Raw genomic sequence first — 14,296 nt, 5'->3', positions numbered from 1 at the left:
AATGTTGGGGTACTTGTACACAGTTTCAGAACCACCATTATAGACAGTACAAAGACTGGTTTGGTCAATAATGAAAATAATGAAACAATGACATTATTGAACAAAATATATTAAGTAAATTTATTTAGTGTTTTAAATCATGCACTTTGCACCCAACAAGCTTTTGATGTAAATTATACAAATATTCAAAAAGAACAATTTCATGTTATTCAGAGTGTTATAAAATTGGTCCAAAAACTGTGCAAAATAAGTTGTTAGGAATGCATTCTGTACGATACAAAGAATGACAGTTTGTTTCACATTATTGGTACTTGTGCGCGTGTGTCAATAGACACTTTAAAATCATGTACACATTTTTCCATCCACATATTAGAACAACAGTCAAGTTGACTGTCATTGGACTATTATTGTTTATTGCAGTGCTTCGCGCAGTTAAGAGAGGAGAATTAACCCTGGAATATCTCAAAATAGAGTAAAACTAAAAACATCACTTCATATTGTAAAGGTGATAACATACATCCAGTGAGAGACAACCTTGCTAATCATTTAAACAAATTAACAAGAAGTTGAGGAATGCAGGTTGTTGGACACATTTGTGCTCATGTATGGGCACAATTAAATAAAATGTAAAACTCCATGTGCCATGTTGTATGCCAGCTGATAGAATACATTGATAGTAATATGATTCATCGTACACGTGCTGTTTACTAAAACATTTACATTCAGTATATTAATGATGAAAGTATTACTTGGAGGAACATTATCAGTCGACTCAAAGGGTAAAAGCTGTGTCGTTGTTTTTGAGCCGGTTCATAAAACAATGACAACCGCTTCGCTGGTTCATGTATTATGTAGAAATTCCAGAAAATGAAATTAAAATCTACAGAATTGCATAAATAATTTAAAATTATTTCATATATTCTTTTGATACGAAAAAGTTTTAAAATGTGAGAGTTACATATAAAATATTTATACAAATCCATTATTATTATTATTGTTTATATTGTTGTTATGAAAAACATAATGGAAAATATTTCAAGCAATGCAAGTTTTTGGTGCTCTCTTGTGGCAAATACCATTATTGCATGTTTAAACTATTAATGTGCCTTGCAGACAACGCAACATATGATTTGAATAAAACTCACTTCATACGATCATATTTCTATACATACAAAGCGGCGATAAGATTCCATGTTAACATTCTTTTCATCTCATCTTTGTTTCCTCTCGGACGGTCAGGTCAGCCATTATAAACCTTTGTTGTAGGTCACCATCTTGAAATCTGTTGCCATGGCGATCTCGGGCTCCAGGCGAGACACCTCAATCTGTGAGGAGGTTGAAAAAAACCCTTCTGAGAGAGGCCTGAGGGTGAGATTCTAATTGGAAAAGAAGAGAGCCATCCGGGCTGCGAGGGCGCTTGAGAGGCATGGTAGGTTTGAATTGGAAGTTGAAGCCCAGCGACCTTGAATCATTAATGTGCTCATAATGTACCTGTGACATCTGTGGGAAGAGGCTGATGGCCACGGGCAGAGACAGCCCGAACGTAAGCAGACACACAATGCTGTGGATGGGCAGCATCAGTCTGCGGTTCTTCTGCAGGAAGGGCAGCCTGCAATGTACAAGCAGACATTTATTTAAAAAAAAAAAAAAAAAAAGAGAAGACGACACAGGAGTGAGGCTCCACGTGCACATTGATCTCTCAGAAGCCTGCAGTTATTTTGGGAACTGCGAGGGAGATGGGGTGGGGCATGCAGAATTGTGAGCTTCATTTTGTACAAAAATCACCCCATGGTGCAATTACTCAACCTGGCCTATTATTCATTAACAAAGCTCATTGCCGAGCTTCATGAAAAAACATAATTAGATTGAATTCAAGTGAGCGTGATATTGCAATCTCTCACATTGTGTATGATGCCCTATTTCTTCAGAAAGGAGTTTGCATGCGGCTCGGGTCCTAAATGTATGGCCAGCCATTGCTGAAATCTGCTGCTAATCAAAACAACAGCGCCTGCTGAGCTCTTTCAAATCAATTCGTGTGGCGTCATACTGTGTGTCAAAAACAAGTACCTCACACAGAACAACAGATTATATTACGAGACAGCGTCTTTAGAGACGATTAGCGTTCCAGTAGATGTGTTTATATTCTGGGAGATTTATTACTTCGACCCATTCAGCCTCATTTCTAACATCTGCAAACATGCGGTATGTAAAATCTATGGATTAAAGTGACACAGTGAAAATGTATAGGGGAACCATTATAAGTAGGGGTGTTATGTCGCATCGGTACGTACGTATACGGCCACATGATTCGACACAAAGCGATCTAACGCTGTAATTTCAATGAGATATTTTGATACGGTAAAAATGGCTTTTCTGCAAATAAACCTATCTTGACATCACTGAGGATGCAATGTGATGCCATTTTTTTTTTTTTGGGTGGAGGGAAGTCACTTTCATCATTGAGTGGCGCTAAAAGTTTTGTTATTTTTTTCCCCTTGTTAATTATGAGACGAAAGTCTGACTATTGTACTCGTTAATAGAGGTCTCTTTTATCAAGTTAGCTCTACGAAATTTCTACGATATTTTTTTCAATTTTTACACGAACGGGATGTCTGAAACCAATGTGAACAAACGTGATTTTCACTGGACAGCGACGATATATTTGACTGGGGTGGTTTGCTCTCGTGTATTTTAAAACGAGAAGTACCCACGTTTGCAAGTTGTGTGCACAGCTGTCATGCATGGACATTGCTCTTCCAGATTTTCAGGTTTGAACATTTCTTAGTTGGCCGCAGGCTGCTTCTCCGACTGATCATGATGTTCAAACACGCCTTGTTAGGTTCTGGCATGTTGAGATGGACAGTTTGTGATGTTCGTGGCCATATGCTTGTCTTGGTTGTGGGTTTACACAAAATGGTAAAGAGTGGAAATGTATTTGTAGTTTTACTACCAGTGCCACGCAATCTCATTTTCTCTTACTTTTTCTTAAATTAAAAATAAATACATTTTCAATTTCGTGCATAAAAATGTTGTCTTGATTATACTGGCTTTGTCTTTACTATAATGACTGGAATAATAATAATAATTGACTTATTATTATCTACATATACCAGTAGTTTTAAATGTAATTTTACTAGATTGTTATAGTTTTATATCTAAAATATCTGTATAGTGTTACCATAATTTTATTTCAATATTCATTTCAAAATGTCATGTTGACATTAATTTATTCAATCGTGATTTTGTTTTCAAATATTTTGAAATGTGAATATTTTATTTATTATTAAATCTTCCAAAATGATGACTTTTACAATTTCATATTATTATTATTATGACTATAATTTAATTCTAATCATGTTAAGTTATGACTATTTACAAAATGTTGTATCATTATATTTATTCATATACACGTTTTCAAAATTGTATACTGATATTTTATTTAGTTATTTATATAGAATTTGCTGACTAATTAACTATACAGTAATGCTCTTTTCAAAAAACATATTATAATTTAATTTTATCACATAACTAAATGTTATGACATATTTTTCAATATATATTTCCAACATATTATCAACATTTAATTATAACACCTTATTCCCTGAACTATGACCAGCATTTTATATTAACTGCAAGGACTTTTTATAATAAGCATTTATGATGCCATGATAATTGTATATACCGGTACTTTTTTGTTACATGATATATTCTGATTTCCTTCTCGACTGACTGGCTGGACAAATGATGCTGTTTTTTTTTTTTGTTTTTTTTTTGCTTCACAGATAGAATGGCAGGCTCCATGTTAAACTAAGGTAACCCATTTTTGGTTCCACGGCCAGTCGGGGTCTCAATGGAGGTTGTGCTCTATGTATGTGTGCCAACCTCTCGATGTAGGACATGATGATGGGGGGCAGCACAAAGATGGGCATGGGGAGGACCACACGTGTGAACGCCGTCTCTGCGATGGCCTGCGGGACGACAGCATTGTTCACACGCTTCACTTCCAAACGCACATTTACAGTAATTCCCTCCGTCGGGAGAACAGATGGCTGCCGCGTGACGTGAGCGGCAAATTATTCCTTTTATCGGCCACCTTCGAAAGTGGCACTCACATGTGTGGCTGCGATTTTGGAGGAGCCCACCACCTTCCCGTTGGCGTCGAGCACGTCGATGCCTTCTGACAGCTCGTTGTGTCTCATCAGGGCCACGTTGCAAATGTTTGCACTTGCTGAGTATCAAGATTGAAAAATACAATACAATGCGAGATTACATTAAGGTGTTGAGTTTTGGGCTGGGCAGCAAAGACTTTGATTGATGACAATTGTGGCCTTTGAAGAACATACCAACTGCCGGAAATGGGACAAATCTCTGTATTATCATTCTGGTGGCAGGACTCAGTTTATTGGCCTTCTGAATAAGCACATTCAATCCCACCTACAACACATTCAAATACTTTTTAAACACATGACACTTGTACATACAGTATATCTAATGTGAATTAAATTACAGTGAACCTTCGCATATGCACGGTTCGAGATTTACTGCTGATTTTCCGGAAACTATCCTTGTTTAGTCATGGGAAAACCTGCCTCTTTGCTCTTTTTGTGCTCAGGCCAAAGTTGCGTCTCACATTAAAAAACAAAACAAAACAACCCCCCCCCCCCCCGAAAGTAACTGCCACTCGGCAAAAATGTGTATGACTGCTTATGTTAATAGTTTAAGTTATGTAAAATAAATTATGATCCCAAAACTGTTTGTCATTTAAAACTCATCTTACAACATTACTCTTAAAAATTAAACGCTTCCAGATAATTTGATCCGCTTATCCTCATGAGGGTCGTGGGAGCCTATCCCGGCTGTCTTTGGGCAGTAGGCGGGTGTACACCCTGAACTGGTCACCAGCCAAACACAGGGGTACACATAGACAAACAACAGTTCACAATCTCAATCACACCGAGGGACAATTTGGAATGCCCAATCAACCTGGAATGTGGGAGGAAATTGGGAGTACTCGGAGAAAAGCCATGCAAGAACAAGGAGATAAATAAAATTGAAAAACACACACACGCACGCACGCACGCACGCACGCACACACACACACACACACACACACACACGTATGACCAATACTCTCTGTAACTTCCACTAACAACCCAGGCTAATCCTGACATGCTAAGCTTGTCTTTGAATTAAGATATTTTAATTTCTATTTAGCCAGGTCTTTGGCAGAATCACTGGCCATTGTAAAGCACAAAAGAGCAAATAGATGAGTTGTTCCGTGAGCTGGCAATGGTTACATGGAAAAAACAATAACTGGTGAATTTGTGAAAATCGAACCCTGATTATGCAGAGGATCACTGTACATGTAGTCATTAAATTGGGTGGATTCTTGTTTTAATGCTATTATTAAGAGACTCACTGCGATAGACACAGCACTGGTCACAGCTCCAAAATAACCTTGCAGGAATCTGGATGTTGGCGTTGGCTGCAAAGGATTACACACACACACACAAAAAACCCCCCCCGCAAGATTTATTTATTTACTTTACAAGGATATCGTGAGTACAAATCTAAAGTGGTCCCGTTTACCTTTGTGGCATTGCGGTTGGCGTAGTTGACACAAGCATTGTGACTCTGATTCAGCCACTGGAGGAAAAGGAGTACATTATTAGTTAGAAAGTGACAGACAGCCACACAGATAGATAGATAGATAGATAGATAGATAGATAGATAGATAGATAGATAGATAGATAGATAGATAGATAGATAGATAGATAGATAGATAGATAGATAGATAGATAGATAGATAGATAGATAGATAGATAGATAGATAGACAAATTAATTCATTTCACCACCCCATCCGATCTAGATGCACTTATCTTGTGGGGAAACAGAACAATAGTCAAACTGGAAAAAATATGATAACTGTAAAAGTGTAACTGTAAGTAACTGTATAAGTATACACACAAACACACACACACACACACGCACACACGCACACACACACTAACATACACTTTGTTTATATGCACCTTTACCTGCCATATTATGGTGGACACCACTGTCTGATTGGGCAGAAGAAGGCCGATGACCTACAGTAGATGAAGGTCAAGGAAGAAGATCTTATTTTGGAGCAAAATCCAAAATTAATCTTCCTCAATCCCACCAAAATGAGCATGATAATGACATCAGTGTTTGGCCGAAGCACATGATTAAAAAAACAACAACACGGGACTTACAATGGGTGTTCCGAATGGTACATAACCTGTGTGGGCCGAAAAAAAACCCCAACAACAACAACAACACTGAGTAAACAGAAGGAGAACAACATGCACGGCTTCCGGAAAGATCTTCATCTTCTCGTACCTGACATTCGGAACGGCATGAAGATCTTGTCGCCTGTATCAGGATGAATGATGGCCTGAGATGACATCATGACAGTATGACATCATCATCATGTGATCGGCTCAAATGAGGTTTGAGAGACTTTAGCACTCACCACTCACCTGTTTGACCTTTTGGGCTTCCCACAACTTCACAAGACAGGTGAAAAGACGCATAGGGGCATATGAAATGAACCAGCAATAATTTGTCCTCACTTCTCTGAAATTAAAATATCATCTTCTGTCAATTTCACATGAATGATGTCACCTGAAGATTAGAGATCCCTGGTGGAAGTGTTCCATGCTTGAAGTCGTCCAGGAGTTGGATGCTCTCATTGAGTTGTTTCTGAAAGGAAATGGCAGAAACATATTTATTTTGGAGCACCACCAATGAATTATTGAGGTGGTTTTAGTCTCACCGTGTCTGATATAAAACAAAGTGGATGTTCTATATTCAGTGTGACAAAAGTCTTGAATGGTAAGGACAGTCTTTACAATAACGTGGCCGCTCCCTTCCGTCTTTGGTGGAACTCAACAGTTCTCTCACAGTTTCATGAGGTAGATGATACTGCCTGGATGATGAGTGTATACACATCCGAGATGACCTCGTCAAAGGCAAAATAGTTACAGACTTCTCCAATGTAGCCATTTTGGTTGCAGTCCAACTGTCTCCTTGCATGCAACTTTTAATGAAATTCTATCTTTCGTTATTCTCAAAGTGGGGCGGCACGGCGGTCGACTGATTAGCAAGTCTCCCTCACAGTGCAGAGGTGCAGGGTTCGATTCCGGCTCCGGGATTCCTGTGTGGAGTTTGCATGTGCTCTCCGAGCCTGCATGGGTTTTCTCCAGGTACTCTGTGTTTCCCCTCACATTCCAAAAACATGCACGGCAGGTTAATGGAACACTCTAAATCAGGGGTGTCAAACATACAGCCCGCGGGCCGGAACCGGCCAGCGAGGAGGTTTGATCAGGCCCACAGGATAATTTAAAAGTGAAAAAATGCATAAAAGACACGGAATGAATATTTTTAATAAGGTTCAGATCATGGAATATCCGCTAGGGGGACACGCAATTTTGATCAGAGGAAAAGACAACATCGTTTTGATCAGAGAAGAAGACAACAGCAGCCTCAGTCTGTCACTGAGACAGACCCAACACAGCAGACGCTATCAAGGACATGTGAATACTTTATTCTTTACACATTTAATACCACTCTCTTTAGTTTGTCAGGTGTAGGCAGGGATTACATTCAGATTTTATATGCTCGTGTAAATGGTTTAAAAATTCCTTTCTTTATAAATCTCGTTTAATCTTAAAAGTGCATTACTATATTTTTCAATACCAATTACTTGTTAAAGTTTTGTGCCATTGCACAGTCAGTGGGATCAGTTGCAATGCATGTATGTGAATGATAAAAGTAAATTGCACATTTGTCTAAGGAAATCTTAGGTGCTTCATGAAATCTTTTGTAAAAGATATGTTCATTGAATTTCAACATTTTCCTAGTGCTCTGGTGCTTCTTTAGACCAAAACAAAGGAAAGACATATTGTTTTGGTTATTTATAGCAGAGTATGGAATAATTTTAATAGTCCGGCCCACTTGACATCTACCGAGGCCGTATATGGCCCACAATGTGAAATGAGTTTGACACCCCTGCTCTAAAATGTCCCTGGGTGTGAATGTGAGCGCGGACGGTTGTTCATCGATGTGTGCCCGGGTGTGCTGGAGCCTATCCCAGCTGTCTTCGGGCAGTAGGCGGGGTACACTATGGTCCCCCGCCTACGGTATGGTCAATTCCAAACAAATTTCTTGAAACAAATTGGGTTAAAAAAGATGATCATCTGCAAACCATTACCGTATTTTCCGGACTATAAATCACAGTTTTTTTCATAGTTTGGCCGGGTGTGCGACTTACTGTATACTCTGGAGCGACTTATGTGTGAAATTATTAACACATGATTATGTAATTCACATGTTATTTTCACATTAAACCACAAGAGGGCGCTCTCGGCCTGTGTTGATAAATCGACGATGAGTCTGACGTAAGCAACGTAGAAGAGGAAGCGGCGCATCGTCTCCCTCCCGAGTTGAGGGAGTTGTTTAAAAGTGACACAGAGGATGAAGATTTCATTGGATTTAGTGATTTGGAGTGTAACTGATTGGTTTGGTAAACGTGTTAGCATATTCTTTATGCTAGCGTTATCGGAATAACTCTTAATATGTTACGTCGTTACTGACATTACCAGGCATGTCAGTCATGTACCAGTAGTATACCGCACACTTCTTCAGCCTGTTGTTCTCTATTTTATGTTTATTTTAAATTGCCTTTCAAGATGACATGTATGTTTTTGGTGTTGGATTTTATCAAATAAATTTCCCCCCAAAATGCGACTCATACTCCAGCGTGACTTATGTTTTTTCCTTCTTAATTATGTATTTTTTGGCTGGTGCAATTTCTAATCAGGAGCGACGTATAATCCGAAAAATACGGTAAATGACAAAGTTCAAAAGGAAAATTCCTGGACAACTCTACAGGAACTTCAGTTTAAATTGGGAATACAGTATGTTTTATTTTATTTTATAAGGCAAAGAAAAGAAGATGTAGTTTTCATTATAAATGTGTTACTCATTCAAGCTCAATTCAATCTTGACAAATGCTAATATTTTAAACACTTGTGTAAGTATGTACATAAAATTGATCAGTAGCTCACTGAACAAAAAGTAAAAAAAAAGAGTCAATACTACTTCCAAACTTTTTGAATGTACCTATGTACACCCCCTGGCATGTATTATATTTTATTTATTTTTTAATTATGATTGTTTTTGTATTCTTGCCCCTCTCAATAATAATAATTAAACAAATTAACCTGAAAAAATCGAAGTTAATTGTTTTTGGCACAAGACCAATCAAACACCAAGCTAAAATTATGGTAAACTCAATTGAGATAGAAAGAGCGTATGAAACCAAGTTTCTCGGATTAGTAATAGACTCAAAACTATGTTGGAAGCCACATATCGATAACGTAAAAAGAAAAATAGACAAAACCGTAAGGATCCTCTACAAAACCAAGGAAGTGCTAAATAAGAGATCTTTGTACACATTATACACTTCATTATTATTACCATATATGACCTACTGTGTGGACATATGGGGAAATGCCTGCAAAACAAACACACTCCCTATTCTCAACCTACAAAAAAAAGCAATTCGAATTATTAATAGATCAAAATATACGGAACCCACAAATCCACTATTTATCAAATTAAATACGATGAAATTTTATGACCTGGTTGACTTTAAAACCGCCCAATTAATGTACAAAGCACACAATAACCTGCTCTGCCAAAACATCCAGAAGTTTTTCGAAATTCGAGAAAGCAGCTATGATTTAAGAGGTACCAACTTATTCAAAAAACTCAAAACAAGAACAAACATCAAGCAAAGAAGTGTATCTATCAAAGGTGTTAATCCGTGGAATAATCTCGAAACGGACCTGAAAATGAGTAAATCGCTTGCGGAGTTCAAAAACAAATTCAAAAAAATAGTACAAACAACCTACATCAATCAGAGTTAAAATGATAAATTCAAAACATTAAATATAATGATAAATCAGAACTAAGTTGATAAATAGAGAAAGGTATTGAAATATCCATTATGAATACAAGAGAAAATTGACACAAGAGTGTCAGGGTGTGGAAGTATATAATCCCGATACAAACCAAAAGTTGTAAAAATATCACGGTTAAGGGTAAAGTATGAGCCTTAATGGAGACTTCTTTCTTCTTACTTTTTTCTTTTCTGATTGATATAAAAATGATTTATTAGATATAATCACATAACGGGGTAGGACTAGATAAGTTTTTTACTTCTTCCTACTCCCTTGAACATAATAACTGTGTTGAATGAAGATTGATTTCTTTCTTTTTACTTTTTTTTATCTACCTTATTTTCTGTCAAATTATTACTGTATATATGTTTTATGTTCAATAAACAAACAAACAAACAAACAAACAATAATCATCATCATCATTTACCAAGACGGAAACCTCCGTGCAAAGAGCATGGAAAAGAGATTGCAGCAGAAGAATGTCTTCCTTGTCAAGATCAATGGAGCTTGATCGCGGATGTATCTGTGTGAATAATTTTGACCGACATCTCTCCCCACATTGGTTCTGTGTGTGTATATGTTCCTTGCGACTGGCCTCTCACCCAAAGTCAGCTGTGGTAGGCTCCGAATAAGCACCAGCAATATGGATATATTTTCTTTTCTTTCATTGCATGATATTTTCTAAAGGCAAATACAAGCACACTGATGCTTTTATGAGTTCAAGACAAAAAAAAAAAGTGTGGGCATTTGTAGTGACAGTTTATGGTTTATATATACAAAAGTAGCTTTACCTCTGACACAAAGAGTGTGCTTGGGTCAATGATGTCCACAAAATGTCTCAGGCGGCCAAGAAAGGAACCCTGGATCAGAGACACATTTCAAACTCACCCAAAAGCAACACTTGAGAACAAACTTCATCGAAAGCCCCGAAAGTCAAACAATTCGGAATTCAACCCAAACATTTCTGTACAAATACGCTTCACTTGAGAGTTTGCATGCAGAGGGGACCCTCTTCAAGAGACCTGCGGATCAAGCTTCCTTTTGTGTGCTGTCTTTTTTGTGCCCTGCCTTCACTGTCCCCTGTCAGCTCTTGCCAAGTGCAAAGCGGGAGTGCCAGCAGTCTGAACAGACGCAATAATAATGCCAAGAGCCCGGTTGGCACACCAGACGGACAAAAACGAGGCAGCTTCAATCAAACGCCATGGAAGATGTCCATCGCTGCAAATAGGATGCCGCAAACCCAATTTTACACTATTTTCATGATTATTCCTGCAAATGACTGGCAACGACCTTCATGGCTGCTCCTCAAGTGTAAAAAAAAAAAAAAAAAAACACTCTTTTGATGCCTTCACTGTCTCGGCCTTCCGTGTTGCTGCTGGAGGAGACGAGCTCCATGCAAGGAGCCAGCTTTAATTATGCATGAGTTCTCGCTCTCTTGGGGCAACACAACAAGGCCTGCACAGACGCAGCGCAACACACTGAGCACACAAAGCGCCAAGATTTAGCGCTGATTCTAGGACTGGCCTCCTTTTCAGCAGCGACGTTTGAGAAAGTAAAAAACCTGCCCGATACATTAGAAAATGTTCTCTTTTAGCAGTGATTAGCGAATTTGCCTCACGGTGGATATATCCAGGTTCAAAGCTCAGCTCTGACTCTCCATTAGACCCTCAAAAAAAATTCACTGATGTATTTATTTTGTTAATTTTCGCGAACTATAATAACCTTGGTTGGGAGTGCCTCTGTTGGTTACCAGTCAAGTGGTGCACTCCAATTTTCCCCACTAACTTCAAGACATTAATCAATTCAATGCATATGGAAGCATCCTTAACAATCAGTTATTGACCAATTTTTTCGTATCCCAATGCATGTTCTGCACACAACGGATATGGAATCAATTTGAACTGTGCTGTGGTGATTGAATAAAACCAGAAAAGAGAAGTGTCTTCTCTGGACTTTGCTCAGTGCAGCAGGAGGTAAATAATTCCCACAGGCCGCTGCTGAATCAGCGTTTTAAAGTGACCTTTAAAACGTGATGGTCACTTTCATAAGGCTGGCCAATGTAAATGCTTAATCGCTCATTTGCAGGAATGGAAAATAGGTTTCATTCGATGGAGGGAAGCAGCTCATCAATCTCGGTTGTGGGTGGAAAGTCGGGCACCTTTTTTCAGTCATGGGACAGTAAGGATTTTACACCTAGGGCCAAAGTAAATTCATGACCAAATAGTCCATCCATTTTCTGAACCGCTTTATCCTCACGAGGGTCACGGGGGGTACTGGAGTCTATCCCAGCTGTCTTTGAGCAGTAGGCGGGCTACACCCTGGACCGGTAGCCAGCCAATCGCAGGGCACACAGAGACAAACAACCATCCACGCTCACACTCACACCTAGGGACAATCTAGACTAGTGTGCAATAAGCCTGCAACCAAATAGTCACCTATCCATTTTCTATATTGCTTAAATTGGTGCATGTGAGCTGGACTGGGGATGATTCGGGTGTGTTTAGGGTGGCACCGATAAATTAAATTTCTAAGTCCAATGCACCACTGTACATTCTTGACACCAATTACTACTTTGCTAAAATAACTTTGGTGGTATCTTGTGACAGTTTGGGCGTTGCATATGGACACGGAGCACAAGATTTGTAAATAAGGGAATTTGGCAGTGAAAAGCCGAGCATAACGTGAACATGATACATCAAATAGCTCAATGTGCACATGCAAGGGGTGGGAAAAAAAATCTGACACTTCAGTCATAATTAACTGTTCGCACAAAGTAAACTCGTTCAACGGCGTGTTTCAGCTAAAAAAAAGTTTGAAAAGGAGCGCCCAAAAGTGCATAGAGGAAAAAGTGGGAAGAAGTGGGAAGCATCCCGAGCGAAGGCGAGGAAGAGGAGGATGAAGCTGCCTGTTTCCCCACCCGAGGACCCCTTCTGGTCGTCCTCCCTCACTCTCAAACCAAATGGCACACCGAGATAAGAGAGATCAAGATGGCTTACCTGGTCGTACCGCGACCCGCCGAGCCGGAACGCAGGACAAGCCGTTGCCTGCGCCATGACAGCCCGCTGTTCTTTTTTATTAATGAACCTCAAGTACAGGCAACTCCTCGCCGTTCAAAGTAGTGGTGGGGAAAAAGAAGGCTTGCTGCCAGCGGCAAAGCCTGCTGGGAAATGTAGTCCTTTCCCGCCCACTGTCGCCAGATAGCAACAGAGCGTTACTACGCCTCTTAACGGATCGATGACAGGCAGCATAACTGGAGCGATCGATCGTGCTGCTCTGTTAACATTTGACGAAGAGCCGGGAGACATATAATCATATCACCAAACAATGTGGCTCATAATAAAGGGGAAAAAAGGGCAGGGAGGTCAATATGAATTCTTCATATCAAGTAAATGTAACATAATGTAGAAGTAATAACGACTATTTATCGTAAATGATCCTATAATGAAATGCATTAAAATTAAAGCAAAATTATGACATTAAAACACATCAAATTATAATAACTAAAAATCAAACCAAAAAAATTGAAAATGAATCAAATGTGTGGCAGCCTTCATGTCATCTTACAATACGCACAGCATGAAAACTTACAATTATACATCCAATTGTTTTCTGCCAAATTCAAGAATTGGCATTGGCCCTAAAAAAAAAATCCATATCACTCGGGATCTAACATACAGTTCAGAGATATATCCATCCATCCATTTTCTAATGCTCTAATCCAAACAAGAATCGTGGGCGTGCCGGAGCCTATGCCAGCAGGTTTTGGGCAGAATGTGGGGTGCACCCTGAATTGTTTGCGAGTCAATCGCAGAGCACATAGACAAACAAACATTCGTGCTCGCAATAATGCCTAGGGACAATTTAGAGTGGTCCATTAACCTGCCATACATGTTTTTGGCATGTGGGGGGAAACAGGAGTACCCGGACAAAGCCCACGCAGGCATGGGAAGAACATGCAAACTCCACAAAGGAAGGCCGGAATAGAACCCTGCACCTCACGCTCTGAGGTGGACGTGCTAACCAGCCGAACACCATGTCGCCCTAAAATTATACAGAATGCCTAAAAATTAAAGTCTTCATTTGCTGTTGTGATGATCTTTTGCTTGTCCCATCTGGAATCACGACAGTGAATGACGCATGATTTGTTTGGCAGTTTTTATGCCGAATGCCCTTGCTGACATAACCCAACCATACTTTACTCAAGCTTGGGACTGGCAGGCAGGCGTGGCTTCAGGATCTTTTCTTTCTTGAGGTGAAAGGGGGCTTGACTGATTCAGGGAGGGTGTGGGGGTGGAGGGTCAGC

The 14,296-nt window shown here is 39.3% G+C and overlaps 1 protein-coding gene across 2 annotated transcripts; it reads right to left on the bottom strand.

Annotated features, from left to right (window-relative positions):
* Positions 1-106: 106 nt before the first annotated feature.
* sfxn5b (sideroflexin 5b) lies at positions 107-13,146 on the bottom strand. Of its 2 annotated transcripts, XM_086132987.1 has the most exons (14): positions 12,990-13,146; positions 10,785-10,853; positions 6,653-6,730; positions 6,508-6,534; positions 6,368-6,422; positions 6,241-6,266; positions 6,040-6,093; positions 5,590-5,646; positions 5,420-5,485; positions 4,344-4,434; positions 4,113-4,228; positions 3,883-3,968; positions 1,492-1,609; positions 107-1,325 (listed from the first exon to the last, which is right to left on the bottom strand). In XM_086132987.1, exons 1-14 carry the CDS (start codon positions 13,044-13,046, stop codon positions 1,248-1,250), a joined length of 978 nt encoding a protein of 325 aa, XP_085989113.1. In that variant the 5' UTR covers positions 13,047-13,146; the 3' UTR covers positions 107-1,247. The 2 variants fall into 2 exon arrangements, with proteins under 2 accessions (XP_085989113.1, XP_085989123.1); XM_086132997.1 differs by lacking the exon at positions 10,785-10,853 and having other exon boundaries at positions 12,990-13,114.
* Positions 13,147-14,296: the final 1,150 nt, after the last annotated feature.

Source organism: Hippocampus guttulatus, chromosome 2, assembly GCF_054856545.1.
Source record: "Hippocampus guttulatus isolate MCC_2025c chromosome 2, RoL_Hgut_1.0, whole genome shotgun sequence".
NCBI lineage: Eukaryota > Metazoa > Chordata > Actinopteri > Syngnathiformes > Syngnathidae > Hippocampus > Hippocampus guttulatus.
This window is presented reverse-complemented; position numbering and strand designations above follow the sequence as displayed.

Bases quoted from the DNA above. Each gene is read 5' to 3' on its own strand.
- sfxn5b (XM_086132987.1), bottom strand. From the start codon at position 13,046: ATGGCGCAGGCAACGGCTTGTCCTGCGTTCCGGCTCGGCGGGTCGCGG. The intron at 6,535-6,652 runs GTGACATCATTC...TGTCTTGTGAAG, and splicing joins CAGGGATCTCTAATCTTCAG to TTGTGGGAAGCCCAAAAGGT. The intron at 1,326-1,491 runs GTACATTATGAG...ACCTCCTCACAG, and splicing joins TCTTCCCACAGATGTCACAG to ATTGAGGTGTCTCGCCTGGA.